The sequence below is a fragment of the Microcebus murinus genome, chromosome 16, assembly GCF_040939455.1.
Source record: "Microcebus murinus isolate Inina chromosome 16, M.murinus_Inina_mat1.0, whole genome shotgun sequence".
Classification (NCBI taxonomy): Eukaryota; Metazoa; Chordata; class Mammalia; order Primates; family Cheirogaleidae; genus Microcebus; species Microcebus murinus.
This window is the reverse complement of record NC_134119.1, coordinates 50,361,540-50,388,239: the sequence shown is the minus strand read 5'-3', so window position 1 is coordinate 50,388,239 and position 26,700 is coordinate 50,361,540. Positions and strand designations below refer to the sequence as shown.

The following is a 26,700-nucleotide window of genomic DNA, read 5'->3' as shown; positions in this document are numbered from 1 at the left end:
CGATTCGATCGTCGTCATTTCAATCCGCTGGCGCGCCGACAGCGACCTGACTGGGCTGCCGCTACCCCGCCCCCGGCGGAGCGGCGAGCAGGTAGGCAGGCCGCGGTTCCCCCCTCAAGGTTTGGGGCTCTCGAGGACACTCCCGGGCTGCTGCCGCCGCCGTGCTTGGCCCCTCGGATTCGCCCCTGGCCGCCACTTCCCCGGAAGCGTCTCCTCTGCCGGCGCCACCTGCTCCCGTCGGCGGGCCCTCGGGTGCTGAGTGGCCCTGGGCAGTGGCCGGGCTGAGCCGTTGTCTGCGGGCAAGCTAAGTCCGTTCTCTCTCCTGAAGCTCCGCGCTCCTGGTCCGAGGTTCGTTCCCGTCTCACTCCCATTCCCTCTTCTCGCGGTGCCTCTTGCGCGTTGATCTCCTCTAGCGTTGCTTCTGGGGCCAACTCCAGCTGTGGAACCTGCCACAGAAACCTGGACCCTGACCCACGCCGCAGAGCGGCCAGAAACCAAGCCCAGCTGTCGCTTCTGATCAAGAGCCCCCTCCCCGGCCCCGCGCAGCAACAACAAAAGCCCCACCTGCCAAAGGGCTCGCTGTTCTCCCGCCTTATTTCAAGCCAGGGACTGCCAGAAAGGTTTTCTCTGTCGCCATCTGCCCAGTTCTAGGTTTGTGCATCCCAGGGCAATCCAGCAACTCCTCCCTGGCCCTTTACTCCGTTGTCCAAGCTGAAAACTTCAGCCTTGCCCTTGACTTCTGTTTGCTTTTCCTAGCTCCACAAGTCCCACCTGGACCCACTAGCCAAGCCAGGGTCTGGCCTCCTCCCCACAGTGCATGATCCCCTGGTTTCCCCACTTGCCTCCTGCCCTTCGCTGTCCACGCACACATAGCACTCTAGCGAGCTTTTCAGGCCACTTCTGACCCCCCAGTCTCACTCTTCAAAGCCCCCCAGCACCCTCACCACCAGGTGCCCGTGATATCCCTCTAGGCAGGTTGGCACCGGTTCTCTAGCAACTCCTAGATCTGGAATATTGTGGATGGAAAGGGTGGAAAAATGTGTCCACGACCAGTGTGAAGACCTGAGAAGTAGGAATGGAGCCCTTCTAGAACCTCTGGGCTTGACTGGAGGCCCTGATATAGTTGTTTCCGGACACCCACCAAGGAATTCTAGATCTCCCCCTCCCTTCTCTTCTCAGCTCCTCATCCAGGCCTCAACCCTCTCAACACCCTGGCCTGGTCCCCACTCTCTGGCCCAGTGGGAGGGAGTGCAAACCAGAGCCCCTGTCCTGTCCTCAGCTGCCCTCTCGTGCCTTATACCTCAGGCAGAGGCATGTAGGGAGACTCAGGCTTCCTCTGGCTCTTCTGGTTTTCCAGCAGGCCAGGACTTTCCTGTTTCCCAAGTTTTACCAAACAGAATAATCCAACAGTAGGAGTTGTTATGAAGACTTGGTTTTTTCCCTTGTCTCAGGCTGAAGGCTCTTTTAGCTCTTGGTCCCAGGAGTTGGCAGGGCTGCCTGAAGCTCCCCCTGCTGGGCTGGAGAGTCAGAGGCCCCTGAAGTGAGACAGGGACTCACTCAGGTTTTCTCTGGGCAGAAGACACCTGTGGGAGATGAGCTGTAGGGTGCTGACCACACCTATGTAGGGTGGTTGTCTCCCTCTCAGGCCTGTCAGGTTGCCCTGGGACTACTTTTCTGGTGACCATGTTGAACAGGCAACATGGTTGTAACAATTTGAATTGGCAAACAGTACTCTCCTCTCTCCCAGCAGGTGACTTTTCAGACACCTCTGCAGGATCCACAGACAAACAGGACCTTAAGTCCCAGCATGACTAGCAAACTTGAGACTCCTTTTGTTCTGGATGACACCATTGGATTAGAAAACTTTCAACATGTTGGGCCACAGAAAGAGAAGTAAGTGTTGGTGCTGTTGAACGTACATAGTCTCTGTGTACGTCTGTGTAGGTCACCATCTCTGACTGACTTGGTGGGAATATTCTGTAACATCTTGGCTGCATTTCTCCTGATCTCTAGTGAGTTTATGCAGTGTGTCACCCGTTGGTTAGCAGATAAGCTGATATCAAATATTCAGAATAAGTTTTGACTTCATAGTTTACTGCTTTGCTACCCCCTTGCCAATCAGTTGGCCTCAATCTTTGTTTCTCTAACTCTGAAATGTCCTGACCCACCTCCAGGGAATGGTGATCTACAGCTTCATTTCTCTGTTTTGTTCTGCTCATTTCAGCACTCGGAAAGAACAGATAGAAATTTGTAGGCAGAGAAACCGTGTTGTACTGTCTATACCAGCCAAAATATGCATGCTGGGCTGTGGCAGGTCCCTGTGGTCCCAGCTTCTTGGGAGACTGAGGTGGGAAGATTGCTTGAGTGCAGGAGTTCTAGGCTGTAGTGATCTTTGCCAATCAGATGTCCGCACTAAGTTTGGCATCAATATGGTGACCTTCTGGGAGTGGGGAACCACCAGGTTGCCTAAGGAGGGGTGAACTGGCCCAGGACAGACACAGAGCAGGTCATAACTCCTGCTGATCAGAACATGTGTGGTCAAAGGGCTGGGCCTGGCATCAGGCGCTGGGCTGGGCAATGTGCTGCCCGACCTGACGCATGAGGCATCAAGTGGCACCAAGGCTCATCTTGTCTTTGCCTAGAAAGGGGGGGCCCTGGAGGCAGTGCCTCTCTCCACAGCTGAGGTAATACATCTCACATCCAGTGTGGGTAAGGGGCTCACTGGCACAATTTTCTACTGGTTTTTGCTGATTTAACGGTTCAAAACTTTTAAACAGATTATAGATGTATTGAGAAAAGCACAATATAGCACTAATGTGCTTTCTACCTAACTTAAATAAAAAAATGTCACCAGTAAGTGCCAGCAACATTTCCCACATCCTCTTATGGTCCATGTGCCCCTCTGTGGGGGACAGAGGGCATGGAGGAGCTAGGAGAGGCAGGGGGTGGCCCTGAGAGGCTCAAGCCATGACTATCTCTGCACTTGTCCTCAGTGGCTCACACTCCAGTATCCCTGCTATGTGACAGTTCATCTCTTTCCTGGGGACAGCATGAGGCCCAGGTGGTGGTCTCTTTGTGGAGCCCCCTGGGTCAGCAGGGATGAGACCAGAGAATGGCTGCAGGGTGCTCACTGCCAGTGTGTTGTCCCCAAGTGCAGCTGAGGCAGCCGTCTGAGAGGTCAACGCCACTGCCAGTGTCAGCAGGACAGCAGTGGTGAGCAGTCTGACAGGAAGGCAGGCAGTTCCTCACTGTCAATTTCTTAGTTTTAACATTTTCAAACTTGGAGAAGAGTTGGAAGAGAAGGCAGGGAGCACAGGCAGTGAAGAGAAGGCAGTGCTTCATCTGAGGCACTGGAAAGACGGCCTGGCCGCACAGACCCTGCCTGTTCTGCATGACCTGAAGATTGGGTACTGCAGCAGCTCATGCCCTCAGCGTTGTAGTCCAGCCCCAGCTATCCCAACAAGCCTTCTGTCTATCGGGGCTCTGTGGCCTCTGCACCCAGACACCCTGCATTAGAAGTGAGGCACAACAGGACAGCGGTCCCCTAGGAAGATGTTCTTTGTGCCCACGGCACTCCCCTGTAACAGGCTCTGGGCTGGTATAACCACATCCCAGAAAGGAGTCCAGAAGGCCGCTCAGGCCCTGCTCTATGTGAAGGCAGCATTCTTGACCTTTGCCATCCGTCTCTTCAGTGAAAGTATAACCATCCCTGACCACAGAGCGGCTGGTCCCCGACTTAAAGGGGAAAGCAGTTTAACACTGAAAACCTTTACTTGGATGGTTGGCTTGTCACATCTCTGCTCTGTCTGTCTCAGTCTTGTGTGTCCCCAGATGGCTGCCAGCACTGATCTGTGGTCATGTCCTTGGGTGAGATTTAAACCAGAGGACAGAGTTGACCGAGCATTCTTGTTTTCTGCCCATAGCTAACAGATGTAGTAGTTTATGTCTTTAAGACAGCACCCCTTCAAGGATTAGGAGAAACACAAGATGGAAATGGAGGTTTTATCATTTACAGGCTCTGGTGATACACGGCACACCTAGAGGCCACACTTAGGGCTGGGAGTGCTGGCAGGTGGAAAGGACTGAGAACGTAGCAACTTGCAGTACCTATCAGGAAATAAGGTGGGGTCACTTTTAAGTTCACAGGCAAATGCACAAACCATTGCTTTAAAGGAAACCACAGAAAAGCAGGGAGCCCAGTAAGCTTATGGCTGCCTTGAGCCATTTGGGTATGGTGTCCTCCTAATGCCTAGGCAGCAACCTGTGTTATATCACTCCTATTACTGTTGACCAGCCTGTGCCTTAGCACTGGATCATGTACATGGTGCATGGGGACTGTAGGAATAGTGAAGACATCAAAGGCTACTGGAGAAATGGAGGTTGGGCACCTAGGAAGGCATTTGGTGAGCATGACGACACAGGCAGGCCACAGATGGAGACTCCATGCACATCCACCCCCTCCACTGTGGGTAGGCTGTCTGCAGCTGTGCCACAGGGAGCTGGTCACCAGCAGGCAGTTGTATGAGGTGACACCAGAATGAAGAACCGCCATGAGGAACTAGGGGTGGGGAAGGAGTACAGAACGGGAAGCCGTGTGAAAGGTGACAGGCCTGCTTCTGGTGGGGAAGGTTAAACTTGTATTCAAGATGGATGCTGAGGCAGCATAACATTACAAGAATTCCCTCCAATTAACATTAAGTATTTTTTAAAAGCCAACAGTTTATCAAGGAAGTGGACTCGAGAACGACCAATAGAATTCTCCAGAAACAAATGGCGACTGGTGCTGACACTCATCCAGGGAATGCAGACCCAGCGTTTGAAGGTGGCACCTCCTCGGAGCCTGGCTCAGCCCCCCTGGCCGACCCAGGTGCCTCCAGCTCTGCCCAGGGCCCAGGAAGTCCTGAAAGCCAAATGGCTTCTCCAAGAAAAGTGTCTAGCATCCCTGAGAGAGCCTTGGAGGAAAACATTAGTTCTTGTCGCTCAGACAGAAGCGTGACATCCACCTCCGAGGCCCTGGAAGACCCTCCCAGAATAGTGTCCCCCCACAATGCAGAGACTCCTCTCAGAGCCGAGGGAGAAACTGCACATGGCGGGGCCTCTGCCTCCTTGGCCGAGGCTGCCGAGCCTCCTGGTACAAGCCCTGAAACAGCATGTGGAGTGCCCCTGGCAGACCTTCCTGGCGAGGCCCTGGCCCCCCCTGAGAGTGTGGACACCCCTGGGCCCCTGCCGGCTGGCAGGGCCACAAGCCCAACCTCTGCTCCTGGGGCCGTGGAGAACTCAAGTCTGAGCCAGTAAGTTCGGGATTGGCTGCTCTATGGTATGTGTGGTCAGGGGCCCAGTCCAGAAATGCCATTTAGATGCTCCTTTGTGGCCAGGGAAAGCCCCCAGGAGGGGCGTCTTGGGCAGGGGAGGCACAGCTGCAGAGTCCCCAATCCCGAGACCGGGCGGCTGCCAGGAGTTGGGTCCGTGGTTGTGTGGTAGTGAGCCCTCCATTTAAAGAAGAATCAAGTGCATGAGCGCTGGCACTCAAGTTGAAAGCAAAGTATGGCCAGCCCCAGAGCAAGGCCCCCTCCCCCAGCTCGAGCACCTCCCCAGGTGAACCTGGATTCCAACAGCCAGATGAGCCTGTTACCACCTAGGGTGACTCTCAGTCCCCACGTGTGTACCTTCTGGTGGGAGCACCTTCCGGTGCCGCTGCTCACTGGGGTCTTAGCCTTCCTCCACCCAGCGTTCTGGTGTGGAGCTTTCCTAGCAGAACCTCCAGGGCCAGCTGCCATCCTCTGTCTCCTCTTCGGCCACACCCCATGGCTTGAGTTGCTCAGCCAGGGCATGGCCCTTCGCTACCTCCTATCCCCCCAGGCCCTTTGCTGATTTCACAGTCAAAAGACTACAGGAGTCCTCTTTGCTTGCCCATTCCTCCCAGAGCCAGGAGGCAAGGCGCGTGTTTCTCATTCTGGGTAGGGCTGGTGAGGGCAGCTTCGTGGTCAGGTCACTTGGGCAGCCCCTGTACCTGGCACAATGCTCTAGCTGAGCATTGACGTGACCAACGCAACAATGCAGGTAGGAGGCAGATGGGCAGCTCGGTGCTGGGAGCCATGGGGCAGGGCACCTAGGTCTCTGCTGACTCTGTCTCTCCAGGCAGCTGCGTCCAGCCTCAGTGGAGGACACACCTGTGGCGCAGATGGCAGCTGAGACTCCAAGCACAGAGGGCAAGGTACGGGGTGTACGTGTGAGGGCTTATGATCCTGTACTGTCCATGTGAAAAGTCTCGGGGTATGGGAGGCACAGGTGACCTTGCGGTGACAGGATGGGATACCCTGCTGCCCTCGCCCCTGGGGTTCCTTTTGCTGAGAATGGGTGAGGCAAAATCCCACCCAGAGGGTCCTCAACTGCAAAGGGTGACCCTGACCTTCCCTCCAGGAGGGAAACTGGAATTCTTCGGGCACATCGGTTCCCACGAGCTGTCCAGGCAGTGAGGCAGTGCCCCCAACTCAGCAGGGGCCAGAGCCTGCCTTGGAGCCGAAGGAGGAGAGCTTCAGAGACCCTGCAGAGGGTAAGTTGCCTCAGGGCAGACGTCCTCTGGTTTGCTTTAAATGTATCCCCTGAGCATTTGTGTTTGGTGGCTTGACTCCCCTGCATCATTGGCCAGTGGTCATTCTACAGGCTGGTCTGTCACCTAACATTAAGTAATTCATACACAAACTTCTAGTTTATCAAAAGATAGGCATTTTCAGTAGGATAGGTCTCATACATTTCACTTAAAGGACTTCTAGAAATAGAATTTGTATACTCAGAGAAATCAGCCAAAGGCAAAAACAAGATGACACACGGACATGCAAACTTGTAATTGCCAACTGGGCATTCGTTGGTAATCAGGGAATCAATGAAATGAGAAGCTTAGTCCTTCAACACCAGGCTGTGGTGAAATGTGGATGGTAGAATGGTCATTAAAGTGCATCGGAAGAGAAAAGTATAAATGAAGTGTGTTCAGTGAGTTATAATTGGATTGGTTTAAAGGCTATAAAGCAACTTTGTAAAATCTCTGTTTGGATTACTTAAAACCTCAGTCATTGAGAAGACTGGAAGGTGAATGTAGGTAGGGTTTATCTCTGGCAGGATAGTCATGGGTTCTGGCCACATGGGGATAAGCTTAGCTGGGGTGGACCTGTCACCCCCATGTGGGACCTCTGGAATCACACACAACATGAGCGTTTGGGTCTGGCCTCTGCCACGGAGCATGGTGTTTCCAAGGCTCGTCCATCTGCAGCAGGTGTCAGTGCCTTGTCCCCGAGGTGGCTGAATAACATTCATATTTTGTTCACTCATCAGTGGACATTTGGGGTGTTTCCACTTTTTAGCTGTTGTAAATAATGCCATGAACATTCATGTCTTTAGGTTTTTGATCTATTTGGAGTTAATTTTTATTGGGGGGGTGATAATCATATATACTTTATTGATTCAACAGATATTGAGTGCCGTACTCTATGTTGTTCTGGGATCTGGAGATATAGGTGAGATGAAAAGAGACAAAAATAGGCCGGGCGCGGTGGCTCACGCCTGTAATCCTAGCACTCTGGGAGGCTGAGGCGGGTGGATTGCTCCAGGTCAGGAGTTCGAAACCAGCCTGAGCAAGAGCGAGACCCCGTCTCTACTATAAAGAGAAAGAAATTAATTGGCCAACTAATATATGTAGAAAAAACTAGCCGGGCATGTTGGTGCATGCCTGTAGTCCCAGCTACTTGGGAGGCTGAGGCAGCACGATTGCTTGAGCTCAGGAGTGTGAGGTTGCTGTGAGCCAGGCTGATGCCACGGCACTCACTCTAGCCTGGGCAACAAAGCAAGACTCTGTCTCAAAAAAAAGAGACAAAAATTGATACTTCCTCAGAACTAATAATTTAGTGAGAAAAGAGAAAATAAGCAAGATAAATGAATAAAATATGTTACATGGCAAAAATGCTTAGGGGAAATAATATAACAAAAGAGGTATAGTATATACAGAGGACTGCAATTTATTTTTCTTTTTAAAATTGATAATATTTGTACATATTTATGGGGTACATGTGGTATTTTGATACATGCATATAATGTGTAGTATATTTAGGATATTGATCACTTTGAACATTTATCACTTGTGTTGGGTACATTAAAAATCTTCTAGTTATTTTGAAGTATATGATACATTGTTCTTAACTATTGTCAGCTTACTAGACTATCAAACATTAGAACTTATTCCTTCTATTTAACTGTATGTTTGTACCCACTAACCAGCTTCTCTTCATTCCCCCCTCCAAATACATGTACCCTTTCCAGTCTCTGGTAACTATCATTCTACTCTCTACCTCCACGAGATCAACTTTTTTCAGTTCCTACATGTGACTTAAAACATGTGATATTTGTCTTTCTGTGCCTGGCTTATTTCACCTAACATAATGACCTCCAATTTCTCTAGATGGGTAGCCAGGAAAAGCCTTACTGAGCTGATGCTTGAACCTCAAAGGATTATGGAATCACTAGGATAAGGGTGCATATAGTGGGCTAGCTGAATGTACAGTATGATTCAATAAATTCAGACTAATAAATAATTATTCTCATTGTCTAGAGAGTGCCTGAAATGATAGATCACTAGAAACTGACTGCTCCCTTTCCTTAGATTGTTTTTTTTTTGTTTGTTTGTTTTTTTGAGAAAGAGTCTCACTTTGTTGCCCAGGCTAGAGTGAATGCCGTGGCATTAGCAACCTCAAACTCCTGGGCTCAAGCAATCGTGCTACCTCAGCCTCCCAAGTAGCTGGGATTACAGGCATGTGCCACCATGCCCAGCTAAGTTTTTCTATATATATTAGTTGGCCAATTAATTTCTTTTTTTGTTTGTTTGTTTGGGTTTTTTTTTTTTGAGACAGAGTCTCACTTTGTTACCCAGGCTAGAGTGAGTGCCATGGCGTCAGCCTAGCTCACAGCAACCTCAAACTCCTGGGTTCAAGCGATTCTGCTGCCTCAGCCTCCCGAGTAGCTGGGACTACAGGCATGCACCACCATGCCTGGCTAATTTTTTCTATATGTATTAGTTGGCCAATTAATTTCTTTCTATTTATAGTAGAGACGGGTCTCACTCTGGCTCAGACTGGTTTCGAACTCCTGACCTCGAGCAATCCCCCCGTCTCAGCCTCCCAGAGTGCTAGGATTTACAGGCATGAGCTACCCTGGCCGGCCTCCTTAAAGTTTTAAGAAGAGTATACATGATTTCCACCTCTTCCTGGAGGTCCTTATTAACTCCCATTCTAGGGCCTGAGCCCTCAAACCTCACCCTTTGCTTAAGGCCTGGCTCAAATGCCACTTCCTAAGAGGTCACCATTCTCTATTTCTCACACTTATGTCCTCAGAGACATCAGTGACTCTCTTTCTTACTGACACTGGGTTTTAGCCTAAGTTCCGTCACTAAGTCACCGTCTGACTTTGTGTAGTTCATTTCTCCAGTTCTCATTTTTTATCAGCAAAACAAAAAGGTTATACTAGATGACCAATAAGCACCTCTAATATTTTATGACTGTAAGAGCAAAGTCAACATCCCCACTCCCTTCTCACAGCTCATTCAACAATCCTAACAGCAGCTGGTGCCCGCAGTCCCAAGTCTCTGCAGAAGCCCAAGCCGTATTCTGGGTCAGTCGTAACAAGCAGAGGAATTGGAAACTAGCACACCCACCTCACACCAAAATACCTGACCTTTCTGAGTTAATTTTTATATATGGTGGAGGCAACCTTAAAATTTTGTGTGGACATACATTTTCCTTCTTTTGCATGTGTACCTGGGGAATTTCTAGGTCATGATAACTCTATGCTCAACCTTTTGAGGAACTGCCAGACTACTTTCCCGAGGGGCTGCACCCTTTTACAATCCTACCAGCAGTGTAGGCGGTTTCCTCACCAACACTTGTTATGTCTCACTGATCCTGGCCGTCCTGGTGGCTGCAAAGTGGTATCTGGTTGTGGTTTTCATTTGCATTGCCCTGATGGCTAATGAACATCTTTTGGGCATCTAGTTTTATAGCTTTAGCTCTTACATTTTGATCTTCAATCATTTCAAGTTAATTTTTGTATATGGCATGAGGCACCCTAAAGGTTTTTGTTCTGTTTTGCTTTGTTTTAAATTCTGTGAGAGCTATCTCCCTATGCTGCCCAGGTTGGAATGCAGTGGGTGTTCACGAGCACAGTCATAGCTCCCTGCGGCCTTGAAATCCTGCGCTAAAGCAATCTTCCTGCCTCTGCTCCGGCTTACCCTTAGGTTTTTTAACCAAAGTGTATATTATCAGATCTTAAAAGACTTTTCTGAGCCAGGCACGGTGGCTCACGCCTGTAATCCTAGCACTCTGGGAGGCTGAGGCGGGCGGATCGCTCGAGGTCAGGAGTTCGAAACCAGCCTGAGCAAGAGCGAGACCCCGTCTCTACTATAAAGAGAAAGAAATTAATTAGCCAACTAATATATATAGAAAAAATTAGCCGGGCATGGTGGCGCATGCCTGTAGTCCCAGCTACTCGGGAGGCTGAGCCAGGAGGATTGCTTGAGCCCAGGAGTGTGAGGTTGCTGTGAGCCAGGCTGATGCCACGGCACTCACTCTAGCCTGGTCAACAAGCAAGACTCTGTCTCAGAAAAAAAAAAAAAAAAAAAGACTTTTCTAATATAGTTTTAAACAGTAGTTCTCAACTAGGGCATTTTGTCCCCCCAGGGGACATTATTGGTTGTCATGCCTAGGGAGTGCTACTAGCATTGAGTTGGTAGAGGCCAGGGATGCTGCTTAGCAGCCTGTAGTGCCCGGCACACCCCCACCGCAGAGAGTGGTCAGGCTCCAAGTGTCAGCAGCGCTGAGGTGAGAAATCTCACCGGGAGGCAAAGGACCCTCAGCTCCAGGTCCCAGGTGAGGAGGCTGCTGGCCTGGTGGCCAGGAATGTTCCCTGTGTTTATTCCACTAGAGAACCATGGTCACACCTTATTGAGCACCATGGGAGACCTAGCTGTGGCCCTCGGGGCCCTGGGTGTTGGCAGGAACAGTGACAGCAGCAGCGACTTGCTCCCTCTCAGTTCTAGGCACAGGGGCCGAGGTAGATTACCTGGAACAGTTTGGAACTTCCTCGGTAAGTCTGGGGCACTGTGATGGCAGCCTCACCTGCACTGCGTGTCCCCACAACAGCCCCACACTCTCACCCCCAAACAGCAGGATGGATGGCTCTTCACTGTGGAGCTCACTGTGTCCCTGACTGCAAATAGGCCCAAATGTTGAGACTGATCCTGAGTCTCTCTAGGGCCCCCTTTTCCTGCAATTTCTCATTTAACTGGTGGCCTATAGTCCTAGCAGAGTTCCAACCCAGGTGCCCATCTGAGACACACCTGGACATGCTGTGATGCCAGGGATGGGGGTACGTGGGGCAGAATTGTGGGCGACCAGAAGCAGTAGTGTGTTGTGACCTCCCCAGAGCCCTTTGCCTAGTGGGCAGCTCACCCCAGGGCTCTGGGGACGGTTCTGGGACAACAGTGGCAGCTGCTGACCTGCACTATTCTGCCCCAGTTTAAGGAGTCAGCCTTGAGGAAGCAGTCTTTATACCTCAAGTTCGACCCGCTACTGAAGGACAGTCCTCGTCGACCAGTGACCGCAGCCACTGGGACAAACAGGTACCCTTCCCCCCGCCCCAATCAGTGGAGCCTTTAGCGCAGGCCGGGGAGATGAGGGGCTGTTCCCAGGTGCTCCATTTGATCAGAGACTTTTAGACTAAGGTGATGATCTAAACTAGAAGTGAGTCATGGTGGGTGGGGAGGACAGCAAGAGCCCTGATCCTTGGTGGGCACCATGAGGACCCTGCCCTCTAGTCACAGGGACCCTGCCATGCTCATGGACTCCATTCTATGTAGATTAAAGATCCAAACATACTCTTTTTTCCTTTCATCTTTTTCTTTTTCCTTTTTTTCTGTCTTCTTTACTCCTGGAATTCCCCAACAGATAAACCTATTTTTTTAAGTAGCAACTCTAGAACAGAGGTCAGCAAGCTATGACCTGTGGGCCAAACTCCACCCATTACCTGTTTTTATAAATAAAGTTTTATTGGCACACAGCCACACCCCTTCTTTTACAAATTGTCCATAGCGACTTTCACACTACTGGGTAGTTGTGAGAGAAGCTGTGTGGCCTTCACATCCTAAAATGTGGAAAACGTGGGCCGACCCCTGCTCTGGAAGGAAACACAGCACATTTACGTAATTTTGAGGAGACTGACCTACTAGGCATTACATGAAAGCCATGAAGCTGAGGAGTAAAAAAGTTTGCCATATCTAGTAATCAAAATTAAATCTTTGACCCAGGAAGGACAGCAGGCAAGAGGGAAGGGGTTCCGGGCAATGGAGAGGTTGGGCTTGCTAGACACAGTCCCACATTTTCTACTGCAAACCTGACTTTATTGGTTTTCAACCAACAAACCAAGAGCTCGGTTAGACTGGACACATCTGTGCTTTATGTCCTGCTCAACACTGAGAGGACCTGAGGTGACCCAGGTGCTCTGTTTGGTCTCAGCACACACGACGCGGACTGGCCTTCCTCAGGAAATCCGCCAGAAGCCACGCTCGTGGAGTTTGATTTCTTGGGAGTGCTGGATGTTCCCGTAAGTGTTAGTCCCTCTTGAGTGATATTTTTGTGGTCTAAAGAGACATGTTGTTTTAAGGGCCTGTCCTATATTCGTCGGGTCCAAAGCCTTCGGCTCAGTTGTTGGTGGTGGAGCCGCTGGCCTCCTGACAGACGGGGGCTTGTTGCAGGTCCCCCTTTCCCCCGCCACCTGACCCATGCTATCTCTGTGGAGTTGGCCTGGGTGGGCCTTTCCTCCTGGATGGCAGGTGGGAGGTGGGGGATGGGAGGAGGCAGGCTTGTGGCTCCTCCCTGTATCCCTTAGGTACGTGGCTCACCCCTCATCTCCACCTCCCTGCAGGTGCCGGGCCCACCCCCGTGTGTCCTCAGGCCTGGGAGCGCCCCCCTGCCTACCACTGGGCCCATCGTGGACCTGCTGCAGTACAGCCAGAAGGACCTGGACATGGCAGTATGGACACGAGGCGGCTCCTCTATAAAATTGGCAGGCTGTTCTGGGACCGGCCAACGGCCAGGCACGGGTGGCACTGAGTGCATGGCCCGGTGCCTGGCATTGGGTCCAGGGCGTGACCACCATGCATTCTCCTGATCCTCCTGGTGGAATCACAGGCACCTGCTGGCCTCAATTACTGGACCCCCAACCCCTTAGCCCATTGCTGATGCCCAGCAACGAAAGCTGAGAATTTCAGGTTCCCATCCAGCATCCAAGCAGGCAGCTGCCCACAAGCCAACTCCCCCACACGAAGCTGTCAGACAGCCCAGACTCCGGCCTGGTGTGCGGTGTTCATCTTGGGGGTGATCTCACAGCGTCGTAGGTGGCACTTGCTGCTGTGAACGTGGGTGTGGCCCTTTCTTGCCCCACCCTCCCCCACCAGTGCAGACTCCGTCTCTGGATGGGTTAGAGAGCCCCACCTCCACCATCCTCAGATTTGAGGGTCCCCTGTGTTTCCCTCTGTCCTCACCAGACACGCTGAGGCTCAGCCTTTTAAATCACCTTATCTGTGGACAGTCGAGGGGCTGGGTGTCTTTGGGCAGCACACTGAGCTGCCATCTGCCTGGCAATCGCCAGGGAGGTATGGATGGGATGGCCCAGGAGGACAGCTGGCCTGGCTGGGACTTAAGCCCTCGAGTCTTCTGAGGCCTGCAACACAGCCCCTGACCTACAGGCCCCCAGCAACCCCCTGTACTGTGTCGGAGCCCATCCGAGTGGCCCTGAAGCAGGCCTAGAGGCCCACAGCATGTAGACTGGCCTTCTTTCTGTAGCTAGTCACCCTCCACCCTGTAGAACCGAGTTCCTGGGGACGGCGGGCCTCTGGGCCCTGCCTTCCTGCAAAGTTAACTAGAATTGAGTCAGAGCCCATGGGGCCCTGACCGGTGGACATGCCAGGTGAACATGCATCCCTGGGCACCTATTGGATTCCACCAGGGCCAGTGGAGACAGTCCACAAGCACAGCCAGCAACCGCATGCCTCCTGGCCCCGTGGTAACCTAACTTGCCCTGACAGGGTCCCCCTGGAAATTTCACAGGGAACTGTGACTTGGTGATATGACTCAGAGACCTAGGGTGTGGGCAGTCAGATCCTTGTGAGAGGCACACACCATGGAATATGGGAGTGGGACTTAGATCCCTCCTGCCGACTCAGGTGTGTCCTTTGCACAGGTCAAAGTGACACAGGAGGAAAACCTGGAGCTGAAACGCAAGTGTGAGGAGCTCCACGGGAAGAACCTGGAGCTGGGGTAAGTAAGCCTTACAGCCTCAAGCCAGCCATGATCTGGGATCACCTGGCCACAGAAGGTCACAGACACTCATTTGTTCTACCACAGGGAGATCCTGGACTGGTATGAGGCATTCAACTACCAGGCAATGGGTGAGTGCCCGGGCCATCAAAGGGGCATACTGCTCTGCCAGGTGCCACCTGTTCCCCATCCCTGCTCCTCCAACCCCTGTGATGTCTGAGCTCTCTGGACACTCAGTGTGGCCAGGTTAATTCTACCTTATCAGGGTCCCTCTCCCCAACACGCAAGTATCCCTCACAGCAAACCCACAATGCAGCCACTGAGAAGTTAGGGAGAAGCCGGGAATCAGTGAGGCTGGTGGCACCTGTGTGGCTGGTACTTGTCAGGCCCCAAAATTCTTGACACCCTGATTGCCAGCTGGGGCCATGGCAGGGAACAGATGTCATTCCCCCTAAACCCCATGGGTGCTGCTGAAACACCAGGTCTCACCTGGGACAAGGGCTCAGGCTCCTACAGGTACCCCTGTGGGGACGTATCTTAGGTCGAGTGTCAGCCTGGGTGAGGTGACCTTCCAAGCCTTGTCTCCTTCTGAGAGCACTATAACACCACAACCAGCAGCCTCCAGCTCTCCACGCCAGCTCCCAGCTTGCAGGTCACACTGTGGGCCCTGGGGATGTCCAAGCACTGCCCCTCTTCTTCAGCGACCTCTGCTGCTGGGCCCCGGGCTTCAGGCCCAGGGCTTCATTGTCCACTCCCTATGGTCCCCTCTGAAGCTGATGTTGAAGGAACAGCTGTGTCCTGGGCTTTCTGTCCCACCCAGAAGATCACAGGTAGAAAGGGGAGCTTGTCCCTTTAAGAAGACATCTGAATAGGGACCATGTCTGCTGCAGCTCACACCCAAGCTTCCCACCTCTACTCCTGGTGCCTGGTTCCCTTGCCTCGCTTTCTTGGCTATTTCTGGACCCCTGTGTTTAGGTTACCTCTAATCCCGAGTGCTTGCTTTTCGTTTATCTCAAGAGGAGGCTCAGAAACAGAAGGAACTTGCCAAAGCTGAAATCGAGAAAGTTCTAAAAGAAAAAGACCAACTTACTACAGACCTGAAATCCATGGAAAAGTCCTTCTCTGATCTCGTTAAACAGTTTGAGAAGCAGAAGGAGGTGAATGAAGGCTACCACAAGGTACGCCATGCTGCCCTGTGTCCTTTCCATGTGGGCTTACAGTCCAACCTGACAGGACCTGGTCCTATGCTGAGCCTACCCTTGCTATGGGACATGGGGTGTCCCATGAACAAGAAGAGCTACTGCTGGGGGTGGGAGTGGCATGCCACAGCTGGTCTGTGAGGCTTTGGCTGAGGTTGGTGGGAGGACAGGTGAGCAGAGCAGCCTCACGGACATAGCCTGGAGGGCAGGATATGGCAGGAGTGCGACGAGCATAGAAGGAGAAGCTGGGGCAGGTGGCAGGGGGTATGGCTGTACTCAGTGCATGGGAGAACCTGCCTTCTAGAGAAGGTACTGGGCTCTGCAGTGTTTGGACCGTCCACCGTGTGTAAAGAACAACTCGGCTGTGATCGAAGAACTGTGACGTATAAGATAGCTTAAATCTTCGATTATTGCTACAGAAAGTTTTACAAATAACACCCAGCACAGGATAACCAGGTGTTGGAGAAGGAAAGGAGTGAAAATCAGAAACAGTCAGTAGAAACAGACCCACAGGAGTGCCACACACTGGTGTCCACAGGAGAAGGTGTTGCTGGAAAGTGCTTCTCAGATCTGCCTTAGGGAGTTGGCAGGGGCTCTTGTATGGATGCTACGAGAGGCAGGACCCCTTGGACAGTGCCATTGGCCTGAGGACACCCCTCCCAGCAGTGTTTCCTGACCCTCCCTTCGGCCATGCTATGGTCTGCATCAATGGCCTCGCCTCTCCCAGACAGGCCTGTGTCACAACTACCCCGAGCCACCTCTCCACCTCCCCACTCTCATGGAGGCATCTCTGTGCTTAATCCCACCTTGGAGGACCCAACACAGGTTTTTTGTTTTGTTCCGAGACAAAGTCTCGCTCTGTCACCGGGCTAGAGTGCCATGGCATCAGCCTAGCTCACAGCATCCTCAAATTCTTGGGCTCAAACAATCCACCTGCCTCAGTTTCCCAAGTACCTGGGACTACAGGCACATGCCACCATGCCCAGCTAATGTTTTTTCTATTAGTAGAGAGGGGGTCTCACTCTTGCTCAGGCTGGTCTTGAACTCCTGATCTCAAGCAATCCTCCCACCTCTGCCTCCCAGAGTGCTGGGATTATAGGCATAAGCCACCGCACGTGGCCCCAACATAGGCTTTACAACAATCACTATATTCAAAGAAGCATTGTTTCAGTAGAGACAATAAAACTGGAAAAGGACCAAATGAAAATTCTGAACTGAGAAATATACTTACTAAACTTAAAGATTCACTGGTCACAGTTCAGAGTGGCTGCCTTGAGCATTCACGGCGGGAAGAAGAGGGTGAGTCAGGGACCAGAGTGCAGGCTGCGGCCCGGAGCTGGGGACGGAAGACAGGGAGATGCCGCTGTGGAGCGAAGGCCCGGCCACACACCCCAAATGCCTCACCTATAGGCAGATGCTCAGGAACTTCCACAGCCACGAGACACAAGGCCGTGGGTATAGTAGGAGGCGGGAACCTCAAGAGAACTCAGTTTTAAACCACCCAACACACCATACCTGGTGGCTCCTCACTGTTACTGGAGTGTGGAGGGGCCTTCAGGGCTGTGGGGAGCAGCATGTCCAGAAGGCAGGTGGCCCCAGCTGTCACCCTCTCCCTGCCACCCCCAAAGCAGGGGTCTCAGCTTGCAGGCGGAGGCACCCAGGGGCGGGCTGGTCAGTGTTCCCAGTGCCTGGGCACAGATGCTGGCTGGCTGAGGGTATGGAAAGAGGGGTGACAGCTGCAAGGGCCCAGAGGTCAGAACTGGCGCCCCAGAGGGTGGAGAGCCTGGGGCTGTCCAGAACCTCTGAACCGGGTGGGCTGGGGACGTGTGTGGAGTGGCTCTTTCACCGCTAATGTCCCAGACAGCCTCGAAGGTCTGCAGTCTGCACCTGCCCCCTAGGGTCCCCAAGTGCCAAGCCTGGACCATCTTATATAGATGAGTACTGTTAACAGTTAATGTCTGCTCTCATTGCTGAAGAACGAAGAGTCGCTGAAGAGGTGCGCTGAAGAGTTCTTAGTGAGGATTGACAAGGAGGGCCAGAGATACCAAGCACTGAAGGCCCACGCGGAAGAGAAGCTCAAGCTGTGAGTGCTCGGGGTGAGGGACCCCCGGATCCCCCACCCCCAGGAAGGAGGGGTCTGGTCCTCAGCCTCTTGGACTCAGCCTCTGCCCTCTGCCCTTGCCTCTCCAGGGCAAATGAGGAGATTGCCCAGGTCCGGAGCAAGGCCCAAGCAGAGGCCTTGGCCTTCCAGGCGAGCCTGAGGAAGGAGCAGATGCGGGTCCACTCCCTGGAGAAGATGGTGGAGCAGAAGGTGGGGTGCAGGGAGCCACAGACCCCGCCAGGCTCAGGGCCGTCTGTTCTAGGCCTGTTGCTGTTCCCTCTAAGTGTGTTCTGCGGAAACCCAGCAATTCATCTTTTCTCCTTCAGACTAAAGAAAATGACGAGCTGACCAGGATCTGTGATGACCTCATCTCCAAGATGAAGAGCTGACCGGAAGCCACAGACCAGCAGCCACCCTCCCTCCCGTCTGTCTGTCTGTCTCCTAGGTTCTGTTATGTTCTTTCTACTGTTAACTTGTGTGTAAACTAGATTGTTGTAAGATTAAAGTTTCCCTTAAATTCAAAGGCTGAAGTTGCCGGTGTTGGTTAAAGTGAAGATGTCCTGGCCCTGGCCCGAGGCCGAGCTTATCCACAGCCATTGCCCCTCATGCCCTTCACTCTTCCCTGCCCTGCGGCTGGCCCCCTGGATCTCGCCTCCCTTGGCAGGCGCCATGGGACGTGGGGACCACAGATCAAAATCCAAGGGGGCTCAAGTTTTTGAGTAAAAAAGTAAAACTATCAGCAGCTAGCCGTGATGGTGGTTTGGTGTCAGCCTGGCAGGCCTGCGGCCCCAGTGACCACGTGCTCGCCTGCTGTGGTGTGCACGTGGTCAGGGAGCACCTGCAGGGTCAGCACTGTCGAGGTTATTTTCGATGATATGAGAGGCTTAGGAGCAAAAAACACGTTTCCCTGAGGAAGAAGACATTCTGTCAAGACGGCAGGGTTAGCTCCCGTTCAAGTTTCCCGCCTGCCAGCCCACCTGCATGTTTCAGACTCTGAGGCAACTGAGAGGTTCCGAGGCAGGCTGGGGCCCCGGACACAGGCACCGAGCTGATGGGACACAGGTCGCCAGGGCTCTGGGCTATGGCACCTAGGCCCCCAGAACCAGGGACAGCCAGGGGGTCCCCAGGTGTGTGTGGGGCTGGGAAGAGGCACTGCTGACCTGTTCCCGGGGGCTGGTACTGCTGGGCCTGGGCCTCACTCTCCTCCGGAACCAGGTAAGTGGAAACGGCCAAGGCCAACAGGTGAGCGATGCTCAGCTCAGGCTGAGGAGGAAACTTAAATGGAAGCGGTGTTTTCTGTCATCAGTGGCGTGTCAGTGTCCCCACCAGGCTGCATGCTGCCACAGTCATGTGGTGGTGCCCAGGTCCCAGCCACTCTGGGAGTCTCAGCATTGAGGCAGGGGCAGGACACAGTCCCAGGACCTGCCTCAGAGACTGGGCCAGGATGGCAGCAACAAACCTGGCTGCCGCCAGGGGTCGCTGCTCACCGTGGGCCAGGGTGCAGGATGGGACCAGGTGGGTAATGCCCTCAAGGGGCAGGGCTGGGGTGCTAAGAAGCCAAGGGGGCTACCAGGGAAGCTGAGGAGTATGCAGTTGTGCGGGGGTTGGGGGGCGGACCTTCTGAGCCTTGGCGGCCCCAGGGGCAGGAAGGCAGGTTCCTCAGCCCATGTAGAAGGAAGTGCTTGGTGCAGGACAGAAGGCCACAGTGAGCCGCTGCCAGGCACTGCTGGGGTGGGGACCTGGGCTGGCAGAGTGTTCTCCAGGTCTCAGGCCTCTCTCCACTTCCCACCATGGCCCGCTGTGCTCCAGATCCCTGTGGAACCTTCCAACTGGCCTCCTGCGACCATCTGACCCCCAGTCCTATACAAAGAGCACAGTCCCAGGCTGAGGGCCCCTGGGAGCCTGCCCAGGTCCGCTGCGACCATTGGCTATCGGTTGGAATAGCCGGGCCAGTGCAGGTTGTGGGCAGGTCCTCCCCGGCCTGGGGTCGGGGCGGATGGGGGAGCAGAGGGGCCTCCAGAGCTCGTCCACTGCCCCATGGCCCGGAAGCCGCCCATAGGCAGCCCTGCCGTTCACGTCCCCACCTGCCTGCAGGTGCGTCTGGCTGGGGTGCCATGTGGCCACAAGGCTACCACCTCTCTCCACTGGGCCAAGGTCTGCTCTGAAGCAGCCTCGGGAGACGACAGCAGCAGCCGGAGCCTGCTCACCCAGCTTTGCCTGCCTGTCCCCGCTGGGCCAAGCCAGGAGTCTGCCCGGAGAAGGCCAGGCAGGGCGGCTGGACGTGTTGGGGCAGCCGGCCTGGTCTGGGGCTGTGCCGAGGACACCGGCCACCAGGCAGCATCCTGGGCTGGGAGCAGCCTCTCTCCCAGGACAAAGGGGCCTTGTGCGGCTGAATGGGTGTTTATCCTGGAGCCTGAGTTAACTCGAGGCCGTGAGGCCGGGCGGGGGCCCTGGCACTGGCCTTCGGGTAAACATGACCAGCGCTGGGCACACGGTGTCGGGCCTGGACTTCGCATCCCTGTCTCTCTCCTGCACATCTACGAGGCCAGTGCCTCAGAGGCTGCCCACCGGGAGGAGGGGACCAGGGAAACGGGGAGCTACCCTGGGGGCTGCCTGCCAGTTCTAACCATTGAGCAGGAGAGAGGAGGGGTGACCACAGGGGCGGCAGCTGGCGCAGGCTGCCCCCTCCCAGGAGGCAAGGGTCCCAGGTGGGTGCTCCATGGTGTGGGGGCCGGTACAGGGAGATACTTAAGGTTAGGGGAGGTCATGAAGGTGGGGCCTTGGCCTGGCAGGATTAGTGTCCTCACAGGAAGGGGAAGAGGCCAGAGCACACTCTGCCATGTGGGACGCGGTGAGGAGGCAGGAGTGCTCCCCAGGACCCTGGTCTCGAACTTCCAGCCTCCAGAACTGTGGTAAATAAAGGTCCATGTCTGCGCCCCCAGTCAGTGGTGTGTGAAGGCAACAGGATGAGACGCTGAGGTCAGGGCTGCGCAGCCCACAGCACCCCCGCCCATCCCTCCTCCCCGAGGCTGCTACCTTGCACACCCTGGGGTGGCCCCAGGGCTCAGCCACACATGGAGAAGTCAGGCCTGCAGGGCACGCCCACCCCTCTGAGATCACCTCCCAGTGTAGCACCCAGCACCTCCCTGGGCTGCTCAAGACCCTTCCAAAGCTGGTGGCCATGGCTTCCCCAAGCGCTCACAGTCACTCACATCTTCCTTCAGGCCCTCCCTCTGCAGGGACCGCCCCCACGTTGCTTAGAGGGACAGGAAGCAGGGTCCTCTGGGCGAAGTGTGGGCTGGGGATGCAGGGAGACTGGCCAGAGTGGCTGACCATAGCTCAAGCACTCCCTGCTGGGCATCACCCCCTGTGACCCCACCCTACCTGGCCTACCAAGAGCCCGGGGGAAGGCCCTACCACCCTCATGCCACGGCTGCCCCAAGCCCAGGTGGAACCTCAGGCTCCCCAGAGTCCAAGCCAGTGAGGGTTGCCACATGCCCAGGATGGACCTCCTCGGGCCTGCCACCCCACTCTCTGGTAAGGAAACTTGAGTGTCATTGGTGTCCCTGTGACTCAGACACTCAAACCCAGACTCTAAGCACCCTCTCACTGGACCCTCGGGCTGCCCTAGGTGGGCTGAACCCATGTCCCTTGTCCCTGTTTAAGGAGGTCCTCGAGGAATAGTGGACGCATTCATAGGAACAGCTGGCCCTGACCCCACAGCCCTGGGCTACACGAGGCCCAGGACGGGATTCTGCCCGAGTCAAGGCCTGCCTTGGGGTGTGCTCACGGTGCAGGGATGCAGGTGTGGGGTGTGCCCATGGGTGGAGGGGCTGCACATGTGCATCCTGGCTGGCTCCCAGACCCACGCACCCCAACCCACACTTCTGGCTGGGCAGCCTTGCTGAGACATTGGACCTGCAAGCCTGCAGGGGGCGCCATTGGGCCGCCTGAACCCCTCCTGCCAACCACGTGGAACCAGCCATCCCAGGTCCTCTAGGCAGCCTGGGTCGTATAGGGGGCCCCGGGGGCACTTCCCAGCAGGAATAACCAGCCTTGCCTCCCCAGACCTCCCCCATCTGTCCGTGGGCCCAGCACTCGCCAGGGCCCCATGAGGCTTGTGGAGGACAGGGCCGGCCACTGTGGGGCTTGCCTGCTGAGGGTCTGGGCCAGCCTGGGGGTGGAACAGGGGCTCCATGGCAGGGCCCAGCCCCATCCAGCTGTGCTCTAGGAACTCACCCTGTTGGGGGTGGACACTGTATCCCTGAGCCACCAGCCAGATACCCTGGTCCTCACTGTCATCCTTGCAGGCTTTGCTGGGCACCCCTCACCTCTGCAATCTGCAGGCGTGGACCGGACTCCTCCAAGAAACACCCACCCCACCACCCCGTCCTGGCTCCAAGCCCTACGCTGGACACTGACCGTCGCAGGGCGTCTGTGGAATGAGTGAATGAATGAATGAATGAATGAATGAATGAATGTGCATGCACCGGGAGCCCCCACAGTCAGCCTCACTTCCACTCGGCCCCTCCCTCCAGGCCAGTAGGGGGTCAGGTAAGGGCTTAAGGCCCCTGCAGAGGGGTGGCCAGGGTCCCTCGGCCCTGCAGCCCCCGGGGTCCCTGACTGTCTCTGTATCCACCCCTGCCCTGACTCCTCACAACATCCCACCCTGGCTGGACTCTGCAGAGGGGAGTGGAGGGAGGAAGGGGTGCAAATGGGGTTGGGGGCTGGATGGAGAAGGGCTGTTTGAGGGGCCTTGAGACCCTCAAAGAAAGGGCTGCTGTGCGCCTGGGTCCTCTGCAGACGAGTGGCCCCCGGGTCTGTAGAGGCATCGTGTCTGTCCACTCCTAGGGCCTGTGGGACTTGGGGGGACAGCGCCTGCCTGCAGGGCTGTTCTGGGAGGAACCACGGTGTAGGTGGGATCCCAGGGGAGGAGGGCTATAGTGCTGAGGTCCCCTCCATACAGCGCCCTTCCTGGGATCGCAGTTTGGGGCACCTCCTGGGGCCCTCCTAGGAGAGCAGAGGGACAGGGCCTGAGAGATGGGGTGCCACCTGAGGGAGCTCTCTCGGGGCCTGCTCTCATGGCAGGTCCCCCTGCACTGGACACTGCCTCGGGCCAAGCCAAAGGGGAGCCCGGCAGGCCCCAGGGCTTCTGCCTGTGGCATCTGGTGACCATGGCCTTGCGGCCCCTCCCAGAACTCGGGGCTGGTGTCCTGACAGCAGGGGTGGTGCTTGGTACCAGACAGCTGGGGCTGGGTGGGCTGGGGCCAGGCTGTTGGCTCTGGGTAGACCCCCACCCACTAGTCACAAGGCTCGGTGTCCCCATCAGTCTGCAGACAGGGCCCTGAGATGTCATCACACACTCGGTCATTCTTAAATCTACAGGTCAAATGTTCGCTGAGCAAATCCTCTGTTCCGTGCACTGTTCCAGGCCCTGGGATATGGCTGGGGATGGAACAGCCTGTCCCTGCCCTGTGAAGAGGATCTGGCCAGGGTGGGGGCAGGCACAGAACATGCCGGCTCCCTCAGTACTGTGGGGAGGGAAGGGTATGGCATCGGGGGTGGGTTCCAGCAGCCCCCTGTGGCCAGAAGGGTCCCGCTGCTCTTGTCACATGTCCCCTGTCACCACCTTGCACACCGCAGAGGTCGCCTTACTCCACTACACTTCTGACTGGGGCACTCACTCCCAACACATGCCACGGTCCCTGCCATGTCTGGAGGCCAGAGCTGCAGAGGCTCAGGGGAGGAGTGGGGCCAGCCCCGTAACTGGCAAGGCCAGCACTGCCACAGGGTGCAGACAGCCCCCTCCCGACTGGCCCAGCAGCTCCTCCAGCAAACAGATGGTGGGGGACAGAGCCCACCCTGGAGGCCAGTGCCTGGGCTGGTCCCGGCACTGCCCATTGCTCTGGCACCCCAGGCAGGCCCCTGACCCCTCTGTCCTGCACGGAGGTCCTGGCATGTGACCCAGCCTTCTCTGGACCTGGAAGGAGGCCTCCCACCAGGTCCACCCCAACCCCACCCCAGATGTGCTGGGGCTGCCACGTGGGTCCTCCTGTAGCAGGCTGGGCAGCCGAGGCAGCCTGGGCACTGGGCGGGCCCAAGGTGGGTGGTGCCTCTTGCACACACACCATGCTGGGGAGGCCTCGAGGAATCAGAAACACATGGCCAGGCCGGCCCAGGGTCCCCTAGACCAGCCCTCCGGCGGCTCACACACAGAGCCGCGCCAGGGCGGAGCCGGGACGGCAGGGCCCTGCCAGGACGCATCGCCCCGTCTGAGGCCTCTCCACCCCACCAGTTAGGCTCGCCCACTGCCAGGGTCTGGAGGCTCAAGCCCTTGTGCCCAGGCGTCCAGGTTAAGATGTGCTCTCCAAGCTGGGGGCTGCTCACAAGTGAGGAGTCTCTGCCCCGTGGCCTGGGATCTGGGGGACCTGGGCCTCCAAGGTGACAGGAGTGAAGCAACCTTGAGTGACTCCTCCTAAGCACAGTGTGGTGCCTGAGACTGCTGTCCACACCCCTCAGGGCTCAGGGTCCCTTGTCACCCCCAGGCTGGAGAAGACGCACAAATCATGGAAACCAGGCTGGTCACCCCTCCTCTCTGAGGGGAACACCCCTGTGGACATGGGTGGGGATGGGGGCAGCCCCAGCATCGAGGGCTCCCTGGAGGAGAGGGCTCTTGAGTGGAGGGCTAATGGGCACTGCCAGGGTAGGGCCTGTCTCTTAGAGGAGGCTTCGAATGCTGGTCAGTGCCCGACTGGCCCAACCTGTAGGCTGCCAAGGGGTTCCCTGTGTCCCCCTGGGAGGCCCTACCCAGCCAGAGGGCCGCCCCAGCCAGGCGGGCAAGGGCCGGATCTGCGCCCGCCCCGACGTGCCCACGCCGTGGCTCGCCCCACGAGGGCTCCCTGCGCGCCAGGTGCTGCGCCTCTGCCAGAAACATGAGCTCATTCCACCCCCAGGGGCAGGGCGGGTCGAGGCAGCACCCCACCCCACAGGCGACGTGACTTGCCCGTGGTCGCGCAGCCATCTCTGCCCCGTGCCGCTTCCCTGAACACCCTGGGCCTGTGACACCCCCTGCCAGGCCTCTTGGGGAGCCGGGGACAGCTGGGCAGGAACCACAGGGTGGCTGGAGGGGCTGGGGAAGCAGCACCGCAAGACACAGCGACATAGCGACAGCTGTGCCCAGGCTGGGGTGCCAGGGGACCTCCTGTGATTGGGGTCTCTGGGGGCACGAGGGAGGGCTCTAGGAAAGCCAGCCGTTTTGCTTATTGTTGTTGTCGGCCGGTTCCTCCTGAGCTCCGGGCGGCCTGTCTTCTGGCCAAGCAGGAAGCGCCAGGGGCTCTCCCCACGGGCCGCCAGCCAGGCCTCCTCAGCGTTTCTGGGAACCCACCTCCCCACACACCCAGAAAGCAGGAATGTACCTTTGCCCCGAGCCCAGGCTTGTCTGGCCCCTGGTGCCCCACCGGGCCCAGCCTGACTCGCCCCCTCCGCTGGCTGGGGACAGCTGGGTGAGGCCAGAGCTGCCCCTGTGGCAGGACACTTGCTGGAGGAGGTGCCCCGGGCCCTGCAGAGCAGCAGGCCCCTGGATTGGGGTGCTGGCAAGTGAGGACTCCAAGCGGAGGTGAGGAGGCAGAGAGGCAGGCACCGCCCTCTCCTTCCCCTCGCTCCCCCCTCAATCCTGGCCAGCCCGTGGACCCCCAGCTGCCCATGGGAGTCCCCGGGCCCAAACCATCAAATCCAGGCCCCTGAGCTCCACCCTCGAGAGACAGCAGTCAGTCCCTCTAGACCAGCGGTCCACGGGCCCACGGCCACCAAGACATAGCCTGTGCCTGGACGGGGCGGGAGGGGCACCTGCGCTGCCTTCGGTGACATGGAGGTCGAGTGGCCTCGTGCCCTCCCCCGTTGAGCCCTGCACAGAGACCTGGGCGGGTTCCTTGCCTGCTGGGGGTGGGGGCTGGGGGCTCTTGCAGGACCGCAGAGCCCAGGGGCCCTTCCCTGGAAAAGCCCCCACACCCCCTTCTAAGCTCATCCTGCTCACCAGCACGTGGGCTTCTCCAGTGGCCAAAGACAGGGCTTCTTCCCGCCAGGGAGCCTGGCATCAGGGTCTTAGGGCAGTCAGGCCCTGCTGCTGGCGCGGGGAAGCGGCACAGCCGCACACAATCTCTCACCAGTTCCGAGGTTAGACAGGCATCTGGAAGGGGAGCGCTACCCATGCTGGGGCTGGTGCTGAAGGTGCTCCAAGCCAGGCTGCTGGGGAGGAGTGTGGGGGAGCACTCAGCCTCAAACAGGGGAGGAGGTCGCCAGGTACACAGCAGGCGCCCAGCTCAGTACACAGCAGGCACTCAGCTGGGCCCGGGGGAGGAGCCAGGGCACATGGTTAGTGCTCTGCGGGCAGCCCTGTCCTCGGGCCCTGGTGCCCACCGGGAAGCACTTCTTCACTGGGGCCTCACGAGGCTCCAGCACCTGGGTCACATGGGCTGTGACGGGGAGCTCCTGGCATCATCCCGGTCACCTCCAGACCAGGCAGAGGCTGACAGACAACTCAGCTGTGAAACCAGGTGGGCAGCCACCTCTTGAGGTTGGGAGGGGCACAGGCCTACCTAGGAATCTGAGCTTAGGGTGGGACAAAGGAGGCGGCACTGAAGGCTGCAGGAAGGGTGGAGGGCTCCCTGGAGGAGGAGGCATTTGAGCTGACAGGCACTCAGAGCAGGTGTGGCAGCTCCAGCCAGGGACGGCCAGGTAAGGCACAGGCAGGAGAGAGAGATGGCCCATTCTCCACGCAGTCCCCAGAGTTGGGTGAGGGACTGGTCACAGCCAGGTAGGCACCCCTCTGACCCCAAGCCACCCTGGGCCTAGGGGCTTCGGTGACCCTCAGGTGGATCTCACAGATGGGGCCACATCGGGGAGGAGGACCCAAATCTCGTAGAGGGGCATCTACCAAGGAGGCTTCCTGGGGTGGGAGGGTGAGGCCGGAGGACAAAGGACCAGGAGAGGAAGAAAAGGGGACGGGATTGAGCCCGGAGTCTCGCTGCCCGACTCTGGGGGTGTCCGC

The 26,700-nt window shown here is 56.3% G+C and overlaps 2 protein-coding genes across 4 annotated transcripts in view; one reads left to right on the top strand and one right to left on the bottom strand.

The window, feature by feature from the left end:
• Positions 1-26,700, bottom strand: part of LOC105881641 (stem-loop histone mRNA binding protein) — a 230,380-nt gene that overhangs the window by 93,628 nt on the left and 110,052 nt on the right. The gene's annotated exons all lie outside the window — the stretch shown is intronic.
• LOC142861068 (transforming acidic coiled-coil-containing protein 3-like) lies at positions 45-18,195 on the top strand. 3 transcript variants are annotated; one of them, XM_075992902.1, is made up of 15 exons: positions 55-348; positions 1,751-1,893; positions 4,713-5,291; positions 6,139-6,214; positions 6,421-6,553; positions 11,072-11,124; positions 11,556-11,659; positions 12,552-12,639; positions 12,961-13,068; positions 14,278-14,354; positions 14,442-14,485; positions 15,372-15,511; positions 17,530-17,636; positions 17,744-17,864; positions 17,981-18,195. In XM_075992902.1, the coding sequence occupies exons 2-15, from the start codon at positions 1,808-1,810 to the stop codon at positions 18,041-18,043; spliced, it is 1,779 nt and encodes a 592-aa protein (XP_075849017.1). In that variant the 5' UTR covers positions 55-348; positions 1,751-1,807; the 3' UTR covers positions 18,044-18,195. The 3 variants fall into 3 exon arrangements, with proteins under 3 accessions (XP_075849018.1, XP_075849017.1, XP_075849016.1); XM_075992901.1 differs by having other exon boundaries at positions 15,372-15,532; XM_075992903.1 differs by lacking the exon at positions 17,981-18,195 and having other exon boundaries at positions 45-348; positions 15,372-15,532; positions 17,716-17,864.